This window comes from Thalassophryne amazonica, chromosome 5, assembly GCF_902500255.1.
Source record: "Thalassophryne amazonica chromosome 5, fThaAma1.1, whole genome shotgun sequence".
Taxonomy (NCBI): domain Eukaryota; kingdom Metazoa; phylum Chordata; class Actinopteri; order Batrachoidiformes; family Batrachoididae; genus Thalassophryne; species Thalassophryne amazonica.
In genome coordinates, this window is record NC_047107.1 from 83,322,041 (window position 1) to 83,345,033 (window position 22,993).

General features: G+C 41.8%; 1 protein-coding gene and 1 long non-coding RNA gene across 6 annotated transcripts in view; one reads left to right on the forward strand and one right to left on the reverse strand.

Annotated features, from left to right (window-relative positions):
* The window catches only part of cltcl1 (clathrin, heavy chain-like 1), an 80,889-nt gene that overhangs the window by 47,499 nt on the left and 10,397 nt on the right, over positions 1–22,993 (forward strand). For 2 of the 5 annotated variants that reach the window (XM_034170724.1, XM_034170725.1), the window contains 21 exons: positions 721–843; positions 1,230–1,367; positions 1,450–1,614; positions 3,320–3,500; positions 3,644–3,807; positions 3,921–4,046; positions 4,136–4,278; positions 5,139–5,373; positions 5,466–5,588; positions 5,687–5,832; positions 5,933–6,116; positions 6,401–6,593; positions 6,691–6,848; positions 6,942–7,106; positions 16,101–16,376; positions 16,618–16,767; positions 17,980–18,111; positions 18,196–18,306; positions 18,609–18,779; positions 19,089–19,310; positions 20,501–20,527. In XM_034170724.1, the coding sequence (XP_034026615.1) occupies positions 721–843; positions 1,230–1,367; positions 1,450–1,614; positions 3,320–3,500; positions 3,644–3,807; positions 3,921–4,046; positions 4,136–4,278; positions 5,139–5,373; positions 5,466–5,588; positions 5,687–5,832; positions 5,933–6,116; positions 6,401–6,593; positions 6,691–6,848; positions 6,942–7,106; positions 16,101–16,376; positions 16,618–16,767; positions 17,980–18,111; positions 18,196–18,306; positions 18,609–18,779; positions 19,089–19,310; positions 20,501–20,527 (3,333 nt within the window). The remainder of the gene's footprint in view (positions 1–720; positions 844–1,229; positions 1,368–1,449; positions 1,615–3,319; positions 3,501–3,643; positions 3,808–3,920; positions 4,047–4,135; positions 4,279–5,138; positions 5,374–5,465; positions 5,589–5,686; positions 5,833–5,932; positions 6,117–6,400; positions 6,594–6,690; positions 6,849–6,941; positions 7,107–16,100; positions 16,377–16,617; positions 16,768–17,979; positions 18,112–18,195; positions 18,307–18,608; positions 18,780–19,088; positions 19,311–20,500; positions 20,528–22,993) is intronic. The other 3 variants (XM_034170727.1, XM_034170728.1, XM_034170726.1) reach the window with 2 other exon arrangements.
* On the reverse strand, positions 3,612–22,235 carry LOC117510840. The gene is made up of 3 exons (XR_004560823.1): positions 21,487–22,235; positions 10,265–10,272; positions 3,612–3,622 (listed from the first exon to the last, which is right to left on the reverse strand). It is a non-coding gene; the product is annotated as an uncharacterized LOC117510840 (long non-coding RNA).

A 22,993-nucleotide genomic window follows, 5' to 3' on the forward strand; every position in this document is an offset into this window, starting at 1 on the left:
TTTTACAGGCTTTCTCATAACTCAAAATACATCAATTGATGCTGTTCATTAATTGGCTGAAAGCTGTGTTCCTCATGCGGCCTAAATTCACACACACAATAAATATAAAGTCTTACCTATTCATTTTAGTGGATTCATCAACACGTCCTGAAGAAAACAATGTCTGAAAATACTTTAATTCCTTAACATAGCTGAAGAAAAGTCCCTCTGGTACTTTCCGCTACAGTTGCGCCTCTGTCAGATTAGTCAGCGGAGCCTTCTCCCCCCCCCTTCCTTCCCCACCGAGTCTGTCTTTGTGCTACAAGTTGAAAAAGTCATGGTGCCTTAATGTCTCATTTACCACAGACACCAAGCGATCTTGGGTGCATGATGACATTATCTCATGATCCACAAAGGAAAAAAAAAAGAAGATAAAATTACTCAGTTCTCCGTGCAGAGATGCCGCGCGACACTGTGCGCGCGCTGAAAGACGTGCTCGTCAGAAAAAAAGCATTTACGGTATGTATTGATTTAAAAGTTAGTCTTTCTGTGCAAATATGTTACAACGTGGAGACCCGTGGCTTATAGACACGTGCGGGCCTATTTATGTACAATTTCTTTTTAAAATTGGTGGGTGCGGCTTATATTCAGGTGCGCTCTATAGTTCGTAAATTACGGTACAAATAGACAACAATTGAAGTAAAATGGAAAAAATTGCATATGAATTTGACTTTGCTATAGGTGGGCTACACCCCAGACTGGGTCTTTTTGTTGAGGAATGTCATGCGTGTCAATCCAGACCAGGGACTGCAGTTTGCGCAGATGTTGGTACAGGATGAGGAGCCGCTGGCTAACATCAACCAGGTAATGGACACAGCAACGTGCTCAAGTAATTTAATAGAGATATTTAATTACTCCAAATATTCCTTTATTTTTTGTAAGCAGATGTAATTATGTAAGCACCATTCCAGATGTGCCACCAGTGCCGGGAATATACTGAGTCAGTGATGGGCCCAAAGCCAGAAGCTACATCATCACTTTGCTCAGTGGCTCAGTGGTTGTTGCTTCCCCACAAGGCACTACACGCAAGAAGCAACATGTGGCTTCCAGACCTGTATTTCTTAACAGCCCCTTGCAGTTTGTTCTTGTATCTTACATGTTAACTCCGGTAATGATTCACAGTGTGAAGGAATAAAAATCTTAAATTTCCACACAACTTAAATTCAGTTTCCCTCTGTCTGATCTGATAGATTGTGGATGTGTTTATGGAAGGCAGCCTGATCCAGCAGTGTACCTCCTTCCTGCTGGATGCATTGAAAAACAACCGCCCCACCGAAGGTCACTTACAAACACGCTTGCTCGAGATGAACCTCATCCATGCCCCACAGGTGGACCATTCAGACTCGAGTGACTGTCTTTGGTATAGCTGACATCTAGAGCTTGATTTTTAATTATGTACTCTTTGTTTAGGTGGCAGATGCAATCCTGGGGAATCAAATGTTTACCCATTATGACCGTGCACATGTTGCTCAGCTGTGTGAGAAGGCAGGTCTGCTGCAGAGAGCTCTTGAGCATTACACTGATCTGTACGATATAAAGCGTGCTGTGGTGCACACACATCTTCTCAACCCTGAGGTATGCATATGAATTAAGAACTTGTGTGTGTGTGTGTGTGTCTGTATATGTTAGGGGTGTCATGGTTTGGTTAATATTTGTGGTTAGACGTCACAGTTCGGTACGAGTTTGCTTTTTACATACAGTAGTTTTAATCAGTGAGCAGCATGAGAGCTGCCAACTGCCACCAACACTGAGACAAATTGTAAATATAATCTTCTATTCTTTCATTAAACATTTAGAAATGGATTTTATCTCTTATCATTCACTTTAGGATGAATTTACTGTACATCGCACTGTTTTTTGTTTTGTTTGTTTTTATGTTGCGCGACATGTGGAGCCAGACTGCCTTCAAAATTTTGTCAATTTAAGTTTGTTTTACTTTTGCGCAAATGAAGGCATTGCATCAAACCTCACTCTGTACAAGTTTGAAGGAATTGTACAGTGTGTGACTATTCGGTTAACTTCTCATCTGTGAGATTTTATAATAATTCATACAAAACATCAACTTTTGTCATAAGTTGGTGGCATTTTCTGTCTAAACGTGAAAGCGGACTGACCTCACAGCAACAGTGACTCAGCAAAAATGCATATCATAGTCTAGGACCTAGCTTAGATGTGTATGCACATGATTTAGGAGAAGATAACTGTTCTAGACTAATATGACCCCAATGAACAACTTGGGATATGTGCCAAAATCTCTGTCCGGAATGAACAGCCCAAAAATGACCATGCCCTTTTTGTAAAAGCAAAATCCCCAATGCTTTTGTATGGTTTTCCATGTAATAAACACCGTACGTATGCAGTGGAAACACCCAAGGTCACCACCTCCAAAGAAGGCCAAGGTTGTTTCGTCTGCGAGGAAGGTCATGGTTTCAGTTTTCTGGGATGCCAAGGGCATTGTGTTCGTGGACTATCTTGAAAAGGGACAAACCATAAATGGACAGTACTATTCTAACCTACTGAGACAGTTATGCGAGGCTATCAAAGAGAAGCGACCAGGAAAGCTGACAAAAGTGGTGCTGTTCCATCAAGACATTGCCCCAGCTCACAAGTCAACAGTGGCCATGGCCACTATCCACGAGTGTGGATTCGAACTGGTAGATCACCCACCATACTCCCCTGACTTGGCACCCTCGGACTTTCATCTGTTCCCAAACCTGAAAAAAAACTTGGCTGGGAAGCACTATCGGAGCAATGATGAGGTGATGGCTGCCGTTGAGGACTGTTTTGACTCTCAAGATGAAAGCTTCTATGCCAAGGGAATCGAAGCACTCAAGCACCGCTGGAAGAAGTGTGTGGAGTTACAGGGAGACTATGTAGAAAAATAACCCTGAATTTGTTCAATTCGACAACTGCATCATAGTCAGCCTTAGAACTTTTCAGCCTACCCTCATATATACCAAATTTTGTATAATGGAGTTTCGCTCATATTGGACAAAACGTCCCACCCATCGCAATGTATTTCATTTAAAAACCCCTCTTACCCGTTTTATACATGAAGCGAATTGTGATTATAACGGACAAAGTTCACTGGTCCACCTGAATCCATTATATGTGACTTTTACTGTACATATACAGTATTGTGACACCCCTAGTGTGTGTGTGTGTGTGATATATTCCACCCTACCCTCCAAAGAAAAACTCTTGAACATCCTTTGTTATACCATATACTTATTCTTCATTGTCCCACATGCCCTTTTTTCCATGCTGCTTTACCTTTTAGTGGCTGGTGAACTTCTTTGGCTCGTTATCAGTTGAAGATTCACTGGAGTGCTTAAGAGCAATGCTATCTGCTAACATCAGACAGAACCTGCAGCTGTGTGTCCAGGTAGCATCTAAATACCATGAGCAGCTGGGGACTCAGGCCTTAGTGGAGCTCTTTGAATCCTACAAGAGTTACGAGGGTAGGTGTCACAAGGGTGGGAATATTGGTGGATAAATTGGGGCCTGATAAAATTAATCACATTTGTCCAGGTTTTGTGTGATAATGAATGACAGCTGGCTATTGTCTTTGGTTTTCTCTGTCCTCCTGTCATTTCTATTCAAGGCTTGTTTTATTTCCTTGGCTCAATCGTGAATTTCAGCCAGGAGCCTGATGTTCACTTCAAATATATCCAGGCTGCCTGCAAAACAGGACAGATCAAAGAAGTAGAGAGAATTTGCAGAGAAAGCAACTGTTACGACCCAGAAAGGGTTAAAAACTTCCTCAAGGTAAACGCTGATGATCATGTTATGATGATAGATTTTTATTTTTAACTTTGTACATCAATATTTTGATGTATTACCTCATTTCAAAAGTGAAATCATGTATGTTCTGTTTATAGGAGGCTAAGCTTACCGACCAACTTCCTCTTATAATTGTGTGTGACCGCTTTGACTTTGTCCATGACTTGGTGCTCTACCTTTACCGCAACAGTCTACAGAAGTACATTGAAATCTATGTTCAGAAAGTAAGATCAGGAATAGAGTTGCGCTTATTGCACTGATCTATTGGTTCCTTCAGCTTCATTTATTTAAAGTTTATTTTTCCTGTTTACAGGTAAACCCCAGTCGTTTACCCGTGGTGATAGGTGGTCTGTTGGATGTGGACTGTGCCGAAGATGTTATTAAAAATCTGATCATGGTGGTCAGAGGTCAGTTTTCCACTGATGAGCTAGTGGAAGAGGTAGAGAAGAGGAACAGGTAAGAATGAAATAAATATCTCATTATCATCCTGTCTGTCCATTAATCTTGCGAGTAGCAAAAAATAGTTTGAAATGTTCAAATGGAGAAAATTAGATTTTCATATATTTATTTATTTTTAGTTTATTTTTTGTGTATTTGACAATTGCATTTACAGAGACTGAACTGTTTAATTCAGGTGTTTTGTCACCAAAGATGTACTACCACCGAAATATATGCAAGCTACCAGTAAGGCAGAACAGGGAGTATCATTTTCTGGGGGCCAGTCACAGTATTTTTGCCATTTGTGTGTGTCACAGACAGTGATCTGCCATAGTTGTTTACAAGCAGGTTGTTGTATTGTGATGTGTGTTGAAAATGCAAGAATTGTTTCAGGTTAGGTGAACTGTAACTGCAAGTTAATGAGAATAAGTACTGAATTAATCCTGATAAATCTTCTATTCCACTTGAGGGTGCAAGGCTCTGACAGTTAAAAACAAACAAACAAAAAAACATCCTGCAAATGTATTTTTAATTCTGGTGGAAGCCCATGAAGCAGCCTTTGTTGTGTGGGAGTTTTAGAGCAGGTAGCTGAGTAGATGAGGAGCTGGCCTGCCAGTATGTAGACCTGGGTTTGATTTCTGCTCATACTATCAGTCTGTATCCTTGGATAAGACACATAACCTACGTTATATTAGTCCAGCTAAGTAACCCCTGTTCTGTTCAGGGTGTGCCATAGACTCTCATCCGCTTGATGCCCTAGAATCTGGAAATTAGCACGGGCACCAACAGGCCTCAGGGCCTATGTAGGACCAACTTCTTTGTCACATTCAAGGTGATATTTTACATCAATTTGATTTCCCACCCCAATTTCTTCTCAGGCTAAAACTTCTGTTACCCTGGCTAGAATCCCGCACCCATGAAGGATGTGAAGAGCCTGCCACCCACAATGCCCTGGCAAAGATCTACATTGACAGCAACAGTACACCTGAGCGATTCCTGAAGGAGAACCCGTTCTACGATAGTGCTGTGGTTGGGCGATACTGTGAGAAGAGAGATCCTCACCTTGCCTGTGTGGCGTATGAGCGAGGCCAGTGTGACCTGGAGCTCATCAAAGTTTGTAGTTGTAGCATTGAAATGACCACTTCTCTGTGCAAGTACAGAAAACTGAAATCTTTCATTGCCACTTATGTTTGCTGATGTACTAGGTATGCAATGAGAACTCACTGTTCAAAAGTGAAGCTCGATATCTCGTACGACGAAAAGATCCAGACCTTTGGGCAAATGTGTTGGAAGAAAATAACCCTTACAGGAGACAGCTCATTGACCAGGTCAGCTTTTCTCTAGCTCCTCTCCTGAATGTTGCAGGCCATGGGTGGCAAAAATGATTTACTAATTTTTACTTTGGATACACATAATTTAATGACAGGTAGTGCAAACAGCTCTGTCGGAAACACAAGACCCAGAGGAGGTGTCTGTCACAGTCAAGGCCTTCATGACTGCAGACCTGCCTAACGAGCTCATTGAACTGTTGGAGAAGATTGTACTTGATAACTCTGTTTTCAGTGAGCACAGGTAGAAGCACACTTACTGCTCCATGGGTATTTCAATAATCAAACTTCATCTCACGTTTATCATTTTTAAATTAATTACTCTGTCTCGTTTATTTTTCCAGGAACCTACAGAACCTTCTCATTTTGACAGCCATCAAAGCAGATCGCACTCGTGTCATGGAGTATGTCAACAGGCTAGACAACTATGATGCTCCAGACATTGCCAACATTGCCATTAGCAACGAGCTGTTTGAAGAGGCATTTGCTATTTTCAAGAAGTTTGACGTCAACACCTCAGCCATACAGGTAAAATTAATCCATTACTGCTAGTGGTGCACCGATCCTCTTCGCAAATACTTCATCATTAATTCTTAATGAGAACACTTGGATGAAATATGAGAGGTCCATAAAGCTTTAGGTCATATATTATTAGTACACTCCCGCTTTCTGAAATATTGTTTTAGTACTGCATTTAATGCTATAAATGTGCTGTGATGTCAAGCTGATGGAAATCACTTTCATTTCTGGTGTCTCATCTCTGAACGTTTGCCTTGATGTCAGGTTGTACAATAGTACTCTCCTCTGTCTAGGTTTTGATTGAGCACATAGGGAACTTGGATCGGGCTTATGAGTTTGCTGAGCGTTGTAATGAGCCTGCTGTCTGGAGCCAGTTAGCCAGAGCTCAGCTCCACAGAGACTTGGTCAAAGAGGCCATTGACTCGTATATTAAAGCTGTTGACCCCTCAGCATACATGGAGGTGGTCAATGCAGCCAGCAAGAACAGTAAGCTTTTGTTTTTGCACCATAGCGCTACAGCACACTTATGGATTACATATAATGCTGAATGGATCAGAGCTCATATTTCATGTACAATTTGCAGATAACTGGGAAGACTTGGTAAAATTTCTCCAGATGGCTCGAAAGAAGGCCAGAGAGTCATATGTGGAGACAGAGCTGATCTTTGCATTGGCTAAGACAAACCGTCTGGCTGAGCTGGAAGAGTTTGTGAGTGGGCCCAACAATGCTCATATCCAGCAGGTAAAAGAAAACATTTTGTTGAGATCACAGTTATGTTTGTTTGTGTTTGTGTATTTAATATTGCCTTGTTTATTTTCTTGTCTGTCCCCTGAGGTGGGTGACAGATGCTTTGAGGAGGGTATGTACGAAGCAGCCAAACTCTTATATAACAACGTGTCCAACTTTGCTCGTCTGGCATCAACGCTCGTCAACCTTGGAGAGTACCAGGCAGCTGTGGATAGTGCAAGGAAAGCAAACAGTACACGGACATGGAAAGAGGTAAATGGCACACAAAGCAGTGGTGTAGAGAGACTTTTCAACTTAGCCTCTACTCTACTTTTCTTAACATACATTTTGAGATCATATTGTGAAGTAAATATTACTCTGCATCAGGGAATGGGAATTCTGTACAGGTGCCATTGGGTGTCAACAGTATGCATGTTTTTGCTGGAACCAGTCACCTCAGCAGGTGATATTGGTGAAGAGTACCACTTTAGGTTGAAGGAACAAACTAATCACAGCACAGTGATGGCAGCCAGGAGACCCTGGAACTTATCCTTTGTGAAGGACACAAAGCGTACAGGTTGATGGCTTAACATCATCAATTTATAGCATCTTTAAAGGAGTGCCTCAAGGTTTAGTTATTTGGCCACTTTTATTTATTTGTCTATATAATGACTCCTCTGCAATAATTAGTAAATGTTAAGTATCATTACTATGCAGATGATACTGTCATTTATTGTTCTGGGCCTACATTGCAGCTTGCCATCACAACTCTACAGTCTGCCTTCAACACTTACTAAATGTGGCTTGTTTAAAACTGGTTGTGAACTCAAATAAAACTAAATTGATGACCTTCTCCAATAGTAAACCATCTGCAAATAGTGTTCTATTTGCACACTATCAGGGTCAGTCATTGAGAAAGTGTCTCAGTATAAGTAGTTGGGTTTCATAATTGATCAGTCTCTTTCCTTCGTTCCACATGTTGAGGCGGTCAAAAAACTGAAATTGAAGTTAGACCTATTGTATGTGCATTCGACTGCTCAGTGTCTCCATGCCTTGGACACAGTGTTTCATGGAGCCCTGCTCTGCATCACCAACCTGAAGACACTCACTCATCACTGTGTTCTTTATTCTCAGGTTGGTTGGCTTTCTCTTTTCTTGCGCCGCTGGATCCATTGGAACATTTTTGTTAGGTCTCCTTCCGTCTTACTTGTGCACCTACCTGAGACGGAAAACTGTGAGGACATATAATTTACGTTCACAGGACCTGTATTTAATGTCTTTGCCTAAAGTCCGCACTACTTTGGGCAAAACGTCTTTTACTTTTGCTGCCCCATTTGCTTGGAATCAGCTTCAGGATGAGCTGCAACTTAAGGACTTGGTCTCTGTTAGTTATTTTAAGCATCTTTTAAAGGATCTGATGAATCAAAGGTCTGTCTGTCAATGTTTTTAGATGTTGATTATTTTAAAATGATGTATGTAATATGTATTTATGTATGTGTTTTTCTGTGTTGCCTGTTGGCCAGGACACTCTTGTAACAGAGATTTTTAATCTCAATGAGTTTTTAAAATCTGGTTAAAGGTTTTGAATGAATGAATGACTGAATGAATCAGTGAAGCCACTGCCAAAATTGTCAAGTAAAGTCTGGGAGCATGCGCTGGCACCACAAAACTGCCTTGAGTCCTGGATGGCAGCCATCCAAGCAGACAACCAGTCCATCCCCACATCTCTAAAATAACTGTCTCTCTGTTGCAGCCAGGTGAAGTGTGGGCATCCCCTTGGCCTTCTCCAGCCACAGGGGCCCTGAACACTCAGGCACCTATATGCAGGATCATGCACAGAGAAATGTGCCACATGGCCAAAATGTCGAAGCTGATGCAACAAAGTACTGCTGGCTTAGGGCTCTTTGTTGCACCGACAGATATTTCTTATCCCTTTTGTACTGGCTGTTCCACTTTGACCACCTTGTCACTTTAAAAGTTATAAAACAATTATTTGCTTCTACATTCAGTGACAACTGTCATGATTCTGTACAGATACTGTGCAACCAACTAGAACAAATAAAACAGACCACCAGACAAGTTATTCACTCAGTCCAAATGCGATATGTACAGTAATAAATGATTGGATATCCCACTTTGGAAAAGGAAACCATAATGACCTGTATTGCAATAACTACAGGGGTATTATACTGGTGTTTGTGCTGAGAAACATGCTTGCAAGTATTATTTTTAACAGGATTCAGTTTCAGTTAATTGCTGCGTAGCAACTGGAGTAGTTGTGCTTCACACCCAGGAAGTCAACTATTGACTGCATCCTGAGCTCAAAATTTGGGCATGATTTGAGTTTCAGACTCTCTAAGGACTGTCCACTTTACTAAACAGAGTATTGATTGTTGTACCTATGGTAACCTGGACAAAATGTATTGGATTTTCTCTCAACTTGAAGTGTATTACCCAAATGACTATATCTCAGATAAGTTGGAGTTTCACAAAGATACTCTAATGCAGTGGTTCCCACACCTGGTCCTTGGCGTACCTTCTAACCTGCACATTTCTCATGCCTCCATGCTCTGCATCAAACTTATCTCACTCAGCAGCTAACAAACTAAATTAGCTAATCAGCTTTCTGCAGAGCATTGAGAGATGGGAAATGTGCTTTAGGGCCCCTTCACACATAGTATGACTAAGTACAAATCAGGGTGAATCATGGCAGAACAGCTCATATGAGCAAACCATGAAAACTTCGAGCCGACGGGCAGGTGTGCACGATGCCGCTGCAAAGGTTTTGTGCATGCGAGAACACAGTGTGAGCAGCTGCAGCATGTGTAACCACATCACGCAGCTGCTGTGAAAATAAAAAAATACATGCCACCCACGGGATTCGAACCTGCAATTTCCAAAGCTCTGTCAGTCACAGACTTTACCACTGAGCTACCATTGCTCTCCTGTAAAAGGTGCAGGAAAATGCCTTATATGATGTCCACATCTACTGGCGGCATGTCCTGCCTGACATGCGTCTTGTGGATGGCACGCCGCAGGACAGACACCGCGTTATGCGGTGGTGGGCCCAGTTCAGCTAATTTGCTAAGTGCTAATTATCGAAGCTAACAACATCAAGGACCTTCAGCTGGAGGCAGATGGAACTATGGTTTCATTCGATGTGACATCGTTGTTCACCTGCATCCCCACTACTGAGGCCATCACAGCTGTGAGGCAGAGGCTGCTGGAGGACGCGTCTGTACTTGGAAGGACCAAACTTACACCAGATCACATCTGCCAACTCTTGGAGATCTGTCTTAACACCACGTATTCCTGTTCAGGGGTAATTACTACAGGCAGATCCATGGTTGTGCGATGGGGTCTCCAGTATCCCCCTTTGTGGCCAATCTGTACATGGAGCTAGTGGAGAAGAGAGCCTTGGCATCATTCACGGCCATCTCTCCCAGTCACTGGTTCAGATATGTTGATGACACATGGGTTAAAATCAAGCAACAAGAAGTGGAGGCCTTTACAGAGCACATCAACTCAGTGGACTCCAATATCAAGTTCACACGTGAGGATGCCAGAAACAACCATTTAGCCTTCTTGGACTGTGATGTTACGATTGGAGAGAATGGACAGCTTCAGACGGGTTTACAGAAAACCCACTCACACTAATACAATAACATGCATTTGTCATGCTGTATGCATTTTCAGATGCCTGACGTCCTCTGAAAATGCATACCGCATGACAAGTGCATGTTAATTGCATTAATATCACTTTACTGAGATACACAACATGTAACGCGTACATAAAAAGTTGGCTCACTTTAACTTTTGTTGTGTCGACTGGCACGCACTGCTCTCCAAATTCAGCAGGGTGTCAACATCAAGCTGGCTGCTTTGGCTGCTCTTCATTGTCGTACTGTCCATGAGAAAATCATCCGGAATATCCATATTGAGACCAACACACACTTTTCGCCTTTTTATGTTTCTTCTGCGGACAGTTCTTGGGCTGCGCGCTATGACGTCATTTGCTTATGCACCAAGGGCGGGTATAGCCAGGTAGCGTTGACGTAAATCTACGCTACTGGCCTAGCAGCGCCTCGGTAAAGTGAAAATAATAATACAATAACATGGTTTTGGAGGACGGTATGCATTTTCAGAGGTCCGACGTTCACGCCCAGTCGCCCAAAATGACAGATATTCGCCCTCGTCTAACTCGGGTGAATATCTGTCATTGCGGGTGACTGGGCGTGAATGGAGGGACTCAGAAAATGCATACCACACGACAACAGCATGTTATTTACATTATCACTTTTTACTCAGATACACAACACGTAACGCGTACATAAAAAGTTGGCTCACTTAACTTTTGTCGTGTCGGCTAGCTGGCGCGCGCTGCTCTCCAATTTAGCCAGTGCATCCTCATCAAGCTGGCTGCTTTAGCTGCTGTTTATTGTCGTACTATCCATGAGAAAATCATCCGGAATATCCATATTGGGACCAAAACACACTTCTCGCTTTTTCATCTTTTCCTCTGCGGACAGTTTTTTTTTTCTCCCTCTGCGGACAGTTCTTGGGCTGTGCGCACGCTATGACGTCATTTGTTTACGCACAGCGGGTGGGTATGGCCAGATAGCGTCGACATAAATCTACGATACTGGCCTAGCAACGCCCCTGTAAAGTGATAATAATGACCAATATTTGCTCTTTGGCTCAAACCACCCCCTTGAACACAAGCTCGTGGTGATCAGGACTCTTCAACACAGAGCCCTACAGGTGCCCACAACTACAGAGAGAGGGGCTAAAGAACAACATGTCCGGAAAGCCCTCGCAGTATGTGGGTACCCAAATTGGTCCCTGGATAAAGTACAGAAGTCCCAAAGAACAAAGAGACCAGACAGACAGGAGATGGAGCCAAGAAAAAGAGTGTCTCTCGCTTATTTAGCAGGAGTATGGGAAAAAAACTACAGAGGATCTTCAGACAGCACAAAATCCCAGTTTACTTTAAACCAGTTAACACCTTGAGACAGAAATTAGGTCACCCTAAGGACAGGATCCCTAGTTACAAACAGAGCAATGTAGTGTATTCTATCAGATGTCAGGAAAACTGCAACGAACACTACATAGGTGAGACTAAGCAGCCATTGCACAAAAGACTATACCAGCACCACAGAGAGGGCGCCGGTGGACCTTAGTCAGCAAGTTCGTCTCCACCTTAAAGGCACTAACCACACGTTTGAGGACAAGGAAATTAAAATCTTAGCCAGAGAAAAGAAATGGTTTGAGAGGGGAGTGAAGGAAGCTTTGTATGTGAAACAGTTGAACCCAAGCCTTAACCAGGGAGGGGGTCTGAGACACACTTTGTCCCCTGTTTACAATGGGTGTCAAAGCAGTTTCAGTCTTTTGTTCATGGTAATGAGTCATTCACGTCGTCAGGAGAGTTGTCAGGAGAGGCGTCAGTCCCATCGTTAGGAGGGACAGCTGCCCTGTCATTAGGAGGGTGCTAACTAGAGTAAAATAGGTGCTTATTAGAGCAGTTGTTAGTCACTAGCCTATAGCAGTCTGCCTCTCGGTAGGAGGGGTCTGGTTAGATTTAAAACTGAAGCCTTTGTTGGCTTCTGTTATTCTTCTCTACAAGAGTCAAGACAGAAGTCGGACTACTAGAGCAAGAATTTTAGCTGAGGAAGCTTCTGCGATTAGAAGCGAAATGTCCTCACGTCAAGCAACCCAGTCCAGTTGAAGATTCAAGCTTCTCTACTATGGAAACCACCTGGACAACTGAGATCCTTCACAGAAATATCAAAGCAAATGTTTTCATTAGTGGATTAGCTAACTGGCCAGTAGATGTCAGCGTTCATGGCAGTATGAATGCCAAGTGCCACACATTCGCAAAAAGTGCTGAATCCACTTAACAAATAGAATTTTCAGTTTTCAAATTGCCTTCTTTTTTTACAAATGAAAAAAAAATTACATATTTGCAATATAGATTTATTTGACAAACCCACCACACATTCAGTAAGTTGTGTGCTATACCCGACCAACCAGCCACTCGTCAGGAAACTAACCCGTAATGCAATGGGTTTTTTGCTTCCCCCACTCCTTTTCGGACTGGATTTAACTGAATGGATGTATAATTTTTTTATATACATATGTACAATTGTTATTTTTTTGGTTAATGGGGTAGGCATCTACAAATTTTTCTTCTGCCTGACCCCTTTTGGCCGCATGGGTGCGCTGTTGGACTGTCATTCTCTTTTTCTTTGTTGGACTATTTCTCTTTTCTTTCTTTGAATGTTTTGTTAATTGCTTGGATTCATGTGTGCCGAAATAAGTAAACAAAATAAATAAATGCACTGCAGCATGTGTGTCTAAATGCTAAAACCTTCAGATAAATACTTTATTAATCCCAAAGGAAATTATGTGGTGGGTGGTCTGTTGCTCCCATTCACACAAATAAAACACATATTAAAAGTGCATATAAAAGTAAAAATAAATAACACAGCACAATAAAATTCAAGTAAAAAAAAAGTAGGAGTTTAAGGCACTGCATTTAAGGCTTACATCTCCTGCTCCTGGCTGAAGTGGCTGCATTATACAGCCTGATAGAGCGAGGGACAAATGAGTTCTTCAGTCTCTGTGGAGCTCCTCACTGAGAGGAATCTGTTGCTCACGGTGCTTCTCTCGTGAGAGAAGAGTTCAGTGGGTGGTTCTGATTGGACAGGATTGCCCTGATCTTGGAAAGTGTCCTGTGCTCCACCACCTTCTCCATAGAGTCCAAATCCAGTCCAACCACAGAGTCCGCCTTCTTAATGAGCTGTTTCTAGCCAGAGGAATGTCCATAAAATTAGTGCATTACTTTAAAACTAAAACATATAGCTGATATTGTCACTTTATAAAATGACAGGCATGATGTTAATTTAAATAACTTGTCTGGAATTAGTTTGTTTGAATTTCAGCCATAAGTCAAAACTGTCTACCTGTGCATGGGTGATATGCTGGTGAGTCTGTATGGTGTGAAGAGAAATTGTCTTTATTTTACCTTCCCACTTGCTCTTCTCTTTTCTTTCTCTCTGGTCACCAGGTCTCTTTTATTGAAAGAAGGCTGATCTGACACAGAAGCACTGGCTCGTTGTGTCAGTAGCTGCTAGTGTACTGAAGTCAATACGGAGAGTTATCAGTTTAGCTTTTATGTGTAACTTCCGCAAAAAACATTTTTTTTAGGGGTTTATTGGTTTAGCTTTGTAAAAGTTAACTTTTCAGTTAGCGGATTAACTTTTATAGAAGTTAACTTTGGTTAGCTGTGCCCACCACTGGCATCATGTGGACCAGAGCTCACGTGGGTAACATGGCATTCAGATCGCCTGCTGCGTGACGCTCCGTTTAACCTGGGGCAGCCTGTCGATATGCGCGTGCTGGCTGCAGCCCGTTGCAACAGCGCTATATATATATATATTATGTATGTCCATGTGAGGACAGCAAGCAGTCACACGCGCATCACAGTGGACAGTTGTTAGGTCATGTCCGTCCAAACGGTGTACAGGTTCTCCAGCTGTGACGTCCAGAACCACAGATATCCACAGCCCCTCCTGTGCCCCCCCCCCCCCCCCGGTCAGGTCAGCGCACATACCAATGTGTCACTGTGTCTGTTTGCAAAGCCAAACTTGTGTGGCACTTACTGTAGATAAATTTCACATCCAGCTCAACAGTGATCGGCTGCTAACTGTTGTCGTGCTAATAGTGCAAATGGCCACATTTTCTAAGTGCCAAGCGAGTGGTGTTAGGTGTTCGTCTGTATCAGCTGGAATTTGGCTGACACCTGCCATGAGAGGGCTCTCATAGGGCACACTCTCTTTCAGCTGCTGGTGTGCACAAATAGTTGTAGCAACAGGTCTACGAGGCGTTGGACGCACTATTTTACACATATTGCATACGATACCTACTTCATGTGCAATTCAACCACATTCGTACTGGGTGTGAAGGGGCCCTTAGGGCTGTTACGTTATATAGTGAAAAAATAAAAGTTGTGAGAGACTTCGGGCCACATGTTGTTTTTGCTCCACTTGAGGTTTTATAGGTGCAGACCATATTTGAACGCAGTCAGATAAAATTTACAGGTCCCCCAGAGTGGCACATTTTCCTCTCCCTCTGCTGGCAAGGTAGCGTCACCCTAACGGGAGAAGACTCTGATGCCATCATTTTTCTTTTACAGGTACATGTGATGTGGCTTCTAATCGCAAAAAGTGGTGGCTGATTGGAAGTTGTCTCCCCTTTTTGCTTGTTTGGGAAAAATTACTTTGTGGGGGCCCCTAAACAATGTCCAAATACAATAAAATTTGTCATAGATCTTTATTTTATTAGTGGAACAAGAACAACATGTGACCCAAAAGATTTTGTAACATTTGACATTTTGAACAGGTTTAATGTGCTTGTTACGGGGTTCCTGTGGACCAGGATTGGCAACCACTGTTCTGTGGAACTGACACTTTACTGAACAAAGTATTGATGATTGTAACTTAATCCATCGGCAGCTGTACTTTTTGTGGTCAGTATTGGTTATCTGTTTCCCTACCCTAAATTTTAAAAGCAGAACTATATCAATATTCCACTTACACAATTCCTAATGTGATAGCATGGTTAGGTTGTTTTTGTTTCTAAATACAGTATCTGAGCACAAATGACATGTTTCAGTGAATATCTCATTTATCTACCACAGTGACTGAGCCAACACTTAGGGAATTGAATGCTGTGGTACAAATTAATGGGGGGAAATGCTCAACGCATTAGTGTACTTTCGCATAGTTAATGTCTGAAGTTCTCTCAGAACAAAGTACTTGTTCTCAGTATGCCACCCTCACTCACTTTCTTTGTAGCTTTCTGTTTCAATGGCCCTGTTTATATGCACATACAATTATCTGATTATTGGCAGTTATCTGGCTATTAAGTGCTCATGTAAACGGCAAAATCTGATAAAATCCATTGGGGGGTGGTTGTAGAGAGAATACTGTTCAACATTATTTTTCTGGAAGACAATCCCAAAATCCAACTAATAAAATGAAATCATGCAAACCTGTTTTTTCTAATTACCAGATTATTGAAGTGCATGTAAACGTGAGAGATCAGATTATTACAGTTATCTAATTACTAACAGTTAAGTGATTTATTATGGTCATGTAAACGTGGCCAATGTCAAAACCTACTGAAAATCATCCCCCATACATACACACACAGCCAACCCGTTTTTGTTCATTCTCCCAGGGTAATTGCTCTCGCTCCTATCATTAGGTCTGTTTTGCCTGTGTGAACGGTGAGGAGTTTCGGCTGGCACAGATCTGTGGTTTGCACATAGTGATCCATGCCGACGAGCTGGAGGACCTGATCAGCTATTACCAAGACCGTGGATACTTTGAGGAGCTCATTGGTTTGCTTGAAGCAGCTTTGGGCCTGGAGCGAGCTCATATGGGTATGTTCACAGAGCTGGCCATCCTCTACTCGAAATTCAAACCCCAGAAGATGAGGGAGCACTTGGAGCTTTTCTGGTCCAGAGTCAACATCCCAAAGGTAGGGCACATCTGTGTGCGCTCCTAAACAATGAATTTGTGGTAAACCCATGTGATTTATTACTCTATAAAGACTCCTACACCAAATGGGCGCCAAATGTTCTGTTTTTTTTTTTTTTTCTAAAGTGACATTTTATATGCTGCCTGGAAACAGAATATGAAAATCTGAGTCTTATCATTTAAAATTTGACCGTGCAAATCCTGAGCATTTTTCCTTTTTTCCCCCTTTTCTCTCTCATCAGGTGCTGCGTGCAGCAGAGCAGTCTCACTTGTGGGCAGAGCTGGTGTTTCTGTATGATAAATATGAGGAGTATGACAATGCTGTTATGACAATGATGTCACATCCGACAGATGCCTGGAAAGAAGGCCTGTTCAAAGACATTATTGCAAAGGTAAACTATTAGTATTGATGGTGTTATCTGATTCTAAACATGGGCATAGAATGACCCCAGTGGAATGTGGGAGTTTTTTTATAACTAAACTCTGACAGATTGCACTGGAGTCACCAATTTTTACAGGAAGAAGTGTTTCAATGTAATCTGAATATCAAGAGGAGTCCATATTGCACATCTTGGTGGCTGTTCTGCGCTGTATAGGGAGATGAGGAAAAAGTACTGTGATGTCCCTGAGGGTAGACAGAGGCATTTGTACAAACCTCTGAGCAGCATCTTTGGTCGAGTGCCCCCCCCCCCCCCCCCCGCTTGTCTAGAGAAGAATTGAAGTGCTACATGTCACCACAATCATGGTAGATTACACAGTGATTACACTCTGTTCTATTGACTGGTGAATTTGAGCAGTTTTAAAAGACTGATCTTTCTGCCATAATACTTGACAGCTGGGGGTAACCAGGGTTCTGGGGGCTGATCCTGATGCATCTGTAAACCACTGAATCCCAGAGACTAAGCTTAAGATCTAGACTATCAGTGATTTCCTGGACTATCCGCAGTGTGTTTCTGGTGAAAGACTAGGAAGTCTCCCCAGATAATGAGGTTGCTGGACATGTTCAGCAATAGTGATGTCTTTGCAGGAGAATAGGTCCAAGACTTCAGCATTCTGGTGCTTTCTGTCTTACAGTAGGTTTTGTTAGAAACTGGATGGCTTGTGTGCTAGATCTTTTCTGCAGAATTGTTTGTTACTGTTGGAATGACCTTGTGGCAATTGAGCGGATACTTGGGGAAACTCTCCAGTTGCATTGTTACAAACTGGCAGCTGTGACACCAGGGAAATGTGACACATTGACCTGATGATCCAGCACAAAGGCGCCCCCAGCAACTGGAACAGGCCAAGAGGTGCCCATGCATCAACTGGTTGCTGCAAATTGATGGTTGCTTCAGGGAGGTGGGGATGACCCAGGTTCTGCCTGGGTATTTGCTAATCAAAACCCAGGGTGTTTTTGTAGTGTGGTGGATACAGTAACATGCACCAGCTTGTGCTCCCATACCTAATCTGTGTTGATGACCTATTCCTGCATACTTTGGTGGCTTTGAGGGTATTTTGCACATTGTGTTTGTGAATGGCCTTTATTTATTTATTTATTTATTTATTTTTGTCTGTGTCTGAGTTGTCCGGTTACCTTGAGGGTCATATCTTCTTTTTCACCCCAGGTTGCCAATGTGGAGTTATACTATAAATCACTTTCCTTCTACCTGGATTATAAGCCCCTCCTACTCAGTGACCTGCTGACCATTTTATCACCACGGTTAGACCACAGCCGAGCCGTAGCGTTTTTCAGCAAGGTATTATTAATTTTATATTTTTCCTCAGTCATGTTGGTTGTTTCACATTGAATCACTTCAGTAAACATTAATTTGTTTCATCAGGTGAATCAGTTGAAATTGGTGAAGCCTTATTTGAGGTCTGTCCAGAATCATAACAACAAGTCTGTAAATGAAGCACTCAACAATCTGCTAACGGAGGAGGAAGACTACCAGGTCTGCCAGCAAGTTCTTATAGTCGTGTTCATTGGGATCAGTATTGTTTTTGGAGAATAGCTATGATTTTTGTTCATGGTGACTGCACTTGCATTTGGAAAAAAATAATAATTTGGCTACTTTAGTGTTATATTAGTTGATATGTATTGTAGCAAAATGCTGATTTAAAGCAAGCACAATTGTCTTTATTACATTATGAATTTTAACACCTTTATTAAGTATTTGAAAATGGACGGCATGTGAGAGTGTCCATCTTCTGTCATCATTGGGATACCCCCACCCTGTCCATGTGTTACCTGTAGGGTCTGAGAGCATCCATTGATGCCTATGACAACTTTGACACCATTGGCTTGGCGCAGAGATTGGAGAAACATGAACTGATTGAGTTCCGACGTATTGCTGCTTACCTGTACAAGGGCAACAATCGCTGGAGACAGAGCGTAGAGCTCTGCAAGAAGGACAAACTCTACAAGGTAAACATACAACAATCATATTTGAGCACACAAGGCGTATAGAGTACAGGCTGCTCTTAACTACCCACATGTTCCTGTAGATGGCAGTATTTGATTATTGTACTTGTTCTTGATGTGGACCAAAAATATCTGTCAGTGCTTGTGATCTCCTTTCCATTCTCTGTTAGATGCTCTTACCTAACATGGAGTGTAAGGCACCATCAAATTAAGTAATGAGCTATTAATTTAGTCAGGCACCAAATCATAGTAGTCTCGCATCAAGTTAATGTTGATGATAATCAGTTAACTTCATATTTCTGGTTATCTCAGGATGCCATGCTGTATGCCGCAGAATCTAAAGATGCTGAGCTGGCAGAGACCCTGCTCCAGTGGTTCCTGGAGGAGGGTAAGAAGGAGTGCTTTGCTGCTTGCCTGTTTGCCTCCTATGACCTGCTGCACCCTGACGTGGTGTTGGAGCTGGCCTGGAGGCACAATATTGTGGATTTTGCCATGCCGTACTTCATACAAGTTATGAGAGAGTACCTGACTAAGGTTAGTACTCCACTCAGGAACAGTGTATGTATTTTTACTTGTTTTTTTTATGTTAAAGTGAATATGGTATACAAATCAAGCTGAATTGTTCTTGAGGAGCCATGATAGAAGTAGAAAATCGTGATTATTAATTTTTTTTATTAGCGTTAACAAAAAGTGTTATTGGCAGTGATTTTTGCAACCTACATTGAGTTTCTGAAAGGGTTTGAATCAGTTGACCAGGCTGCTCTCTAGGACATCCTGAAAATTTGCGAGATCACCAGTAAATTGCTGGACACTGTATCCAGCCCTTACACAGGTACTGTGGGTGCCGTGCGGCGCAGGGACAGAGTCAAACTTTTACCCTGTGAATTGTGATGTTTGTCAGGGATGTGTTCTGGCTTCTACTTCGTGTCAAATGACCGGTTACTTGGGGAGGCCAAGGTAAGGTACCACTTACAAGAGAATTTGTGCTGTGACATTTTGGCCATGTGGGGTGCTTCTTTGGACATGATCCAGCACACAGGTACCTTAGTGTTGAGGACCCCAGCAACTGGAGAAGGCCAAGAGGAAGTCCACATTTAATCTGTCTGCAGTGTGTAGATCAGGGGTGGCCAAGTTTGGTCCTCGAGAGCCACCTTCCTGTCACTCTTAGTTGTCTCCCTGCTCCAACAAACCTGAATCCAATGAAAGGCTCATTAAAAGTCTGCTAATGAGTCTTTTATTAGATTCAGGTGTGTTGGAGCAGGGAGACAACTAAGAGTGTCAGGAAGGTGGCTCTCGAGGACCGAACTTGACCACCCACCCCGGTGTAGATGGTTACTTTCATGAAGTGGAGACTGGTTGCCTGCCTGGGTGGCTGCCATCCAGGAACCAAAGCAGTTCCATAATGTGGTAGATGCAGTGATACATGGCACCACGGTATCCCCCTCTACTTGACCTGCATTGTATTGATTATTGTATTTTTCTCAAAATGTTTAATTTACTATTGAATCCTGTGCCAACAGTAATTAAAGCGATCTTTCGAGGTTCTAAAGACCATGTCAGTTTACAAAACCTGCCATATACTGATGTCCTTTAAGGCGATGAGGCTGAGAGCATGAGTTAATTGTATTTACCATAATGAATTGAAAAAGCAAGTCTCAATCATAATTTCTTATAATGTTGAGCTGTTGGGTCACAAGAGGTTATGTGTTTGGGTTCTTTTCCAGGTTGATGCATTTGCAGTGCAGGTGATGGTCTCTGGCCTTCTTTTATTCTCCTTTTTGTTCTGTCTGGTTTTTGTTGCAACTTGTAGATTTTTGGTGTAGCATGAGCTGTAGACTAAGGCCTCACTAGCTCTGGTCCTGGAGAACATTTGTGTGTGCAGGCTTTTCTTGTACTTCAACACAGCAAACCCATTTTAAGTTTATGTACTGTAGGCAGCTTCAAATGGATTTCCTCTGTAACATCTTGACTGTATGTGTTAATGAATTTCTTTGAAATAAGATAAATTTAAGAGTTAACACTTCAGCACAGCTGTAAATAACAAAAAAGTATGGTTGGAGTTCAGTCAAGTCACAATTTTACAATATGTAAAACAAAGTAGAGCACTTGCCGTGGGTTAAAAAAAAAACTATTTGCCATTTCTCTTAACCTGTTCTATTCTTCTTTGTGTTTGGCTGTTTGCTGGACGATATAAATAGTGATGCCACCTTGGTCTGTGAGAAAAGGATTTCCCCTCCACTTTTACTCACATTTTGTTATGAAATGATCATTTAAAATATCTGACTGAATAATAAATACAGAATAAATTTGTATTTGAAGCTGTGCTTGATTGTTGCCACCTCTGAAGACTTTTAGCAAGCACAATGAACCAACTCTGTAATGATAAAACAAAAAAAATCCCAGGATTTAGCAGTTGCTCGAGGATCAGTTGTCTATTTCCACTTTTATAGTTTGAAAGTGGCAAGGAACAAGAAACAGGTGAAAAATAAATGAAATGTCTTAGTTTTACCTAGAGTTACATCCCTTTTTGCAATGCCTCAAGGATTCAGAACCTGAATGCAAGAAATACACCCAGTATCTGTTGTTCGTGTGGATACACTTGCACCCACTGAGAAAGAAACCACACTGCTATTATGAGATGCCATGGACACAATCACTCAGCTTGTGCAGTAGTTATAAAAACCACAAAAAATGTAGACCTTCAACTCACCAACATGTTCCATTTTTATGGTTGAAATACATGATTTTCTCCTCTGATTGCTATATTTTCAATTTTGAGATGCCTTCGTGTAAAACCAATGCCTGTGCACCATATAGTTCTTCAGATCCAGGTTTAGTCTGTCCTGGGCAAAGTGATGTTTCTCACCCCTCTAACTCTCTTTTGAGGCTGCATCTTTTGTTATGTGGTATCTTACCAAATCTCTCTTTGATCACATTACCTTCACATGTGCTTCTGTTAAATTCTAAAACTGATGCTGTGGTTTATAGTGTGATCAATCGAGGGATCTGTCCACGTTTCATGCTGTTTAGAGACCAGATGTTGACCAGGTGAGATTGATCCACTGTTGACTTGTTAGATGCAGCCTCATGTCTCTAACTCCAGTTATTGTCAGGATATGACTACAAACACTAACTTCAAAGCTTACTGGGTAACCTAATTTAGTTTATTTCAGAGAGTCAATCTAGATTATAGCCATAGTGATCAAACAGTTACTGTTCTCATTGGAAGAGACATTGCAGTCAGTCAGTGCAGCCATTACTGGACCGCCTCTTCACTTAAACATACCTTCCCACATGGCAAGAGAAAAGTTCTTTACATATGGCATTTTTATGCTTTTGCTCTTCCTCAAAATGTTTTTCCCCCTCTTGAAATAATGATTCGACAGCAGTTATTGCATCAGCACCTTTTTTTTGTTGTTGTTTTTTGCTTCATCTTTTCATATCCAGGTGTTTCCACAGTACTTTTGTTAAAAAAATTTTTTTTTTTGACTGCATTTATATAGCGCTTTTCCATCTGCATCAGACGCTCAAAGCGCTTTACAATTATGCCTCACATTCACCCCGATGTCAGGGTGCTGCCATACAAGGCGCTCACTACACACTGGGAGCAATAGGAGATTAAAGACCTTGCCCAAGGGCCCTTAGTGATTTTCCAGTCAGGCGGGGATTTGAACCCAGGATCTTCTGGTCTCAAGCCCAACACCTTAACCACTAGACCATCACCTCCCCTAAACTTTAAACTTTGAATTACACTCAAACCACTGTGAATTTTGCATGGGATGGTTTACTTTAACCACTAATGTGCTAATTTGTGGTTTGTGTTCAGTCCAGCAGAATACATTCTGTTGTCTTTTTAACAGGGGCACCTACTTCCAGCTGTCATGAGAAGCATGCATATTGAAACTGTTGATACAGAACTTCAATTTTTAATGCTCTCCCCACCCCCCCAAAAACATAGTAGCATCATGGTATAGGCAGCTTTAAGTTCTTGTACCAAATAACAGTGTTTTGTTTAACTTTAATTCCCACTCAAATCCTACTTTTTCTGATTATTTTGTTTGTTTGTATACAGGGTGTTTAAAAAAAAATAATTTGAGATGTAAATATCTGAGTAACTCTGTCTAGGAAAATTAAACTAAACAGGTTTAATTTTGAGCCCAATCGGGTTTATTCTTCAAAATTTGAATGAGAAATTCAAAAGGTATGTGGATTTCATG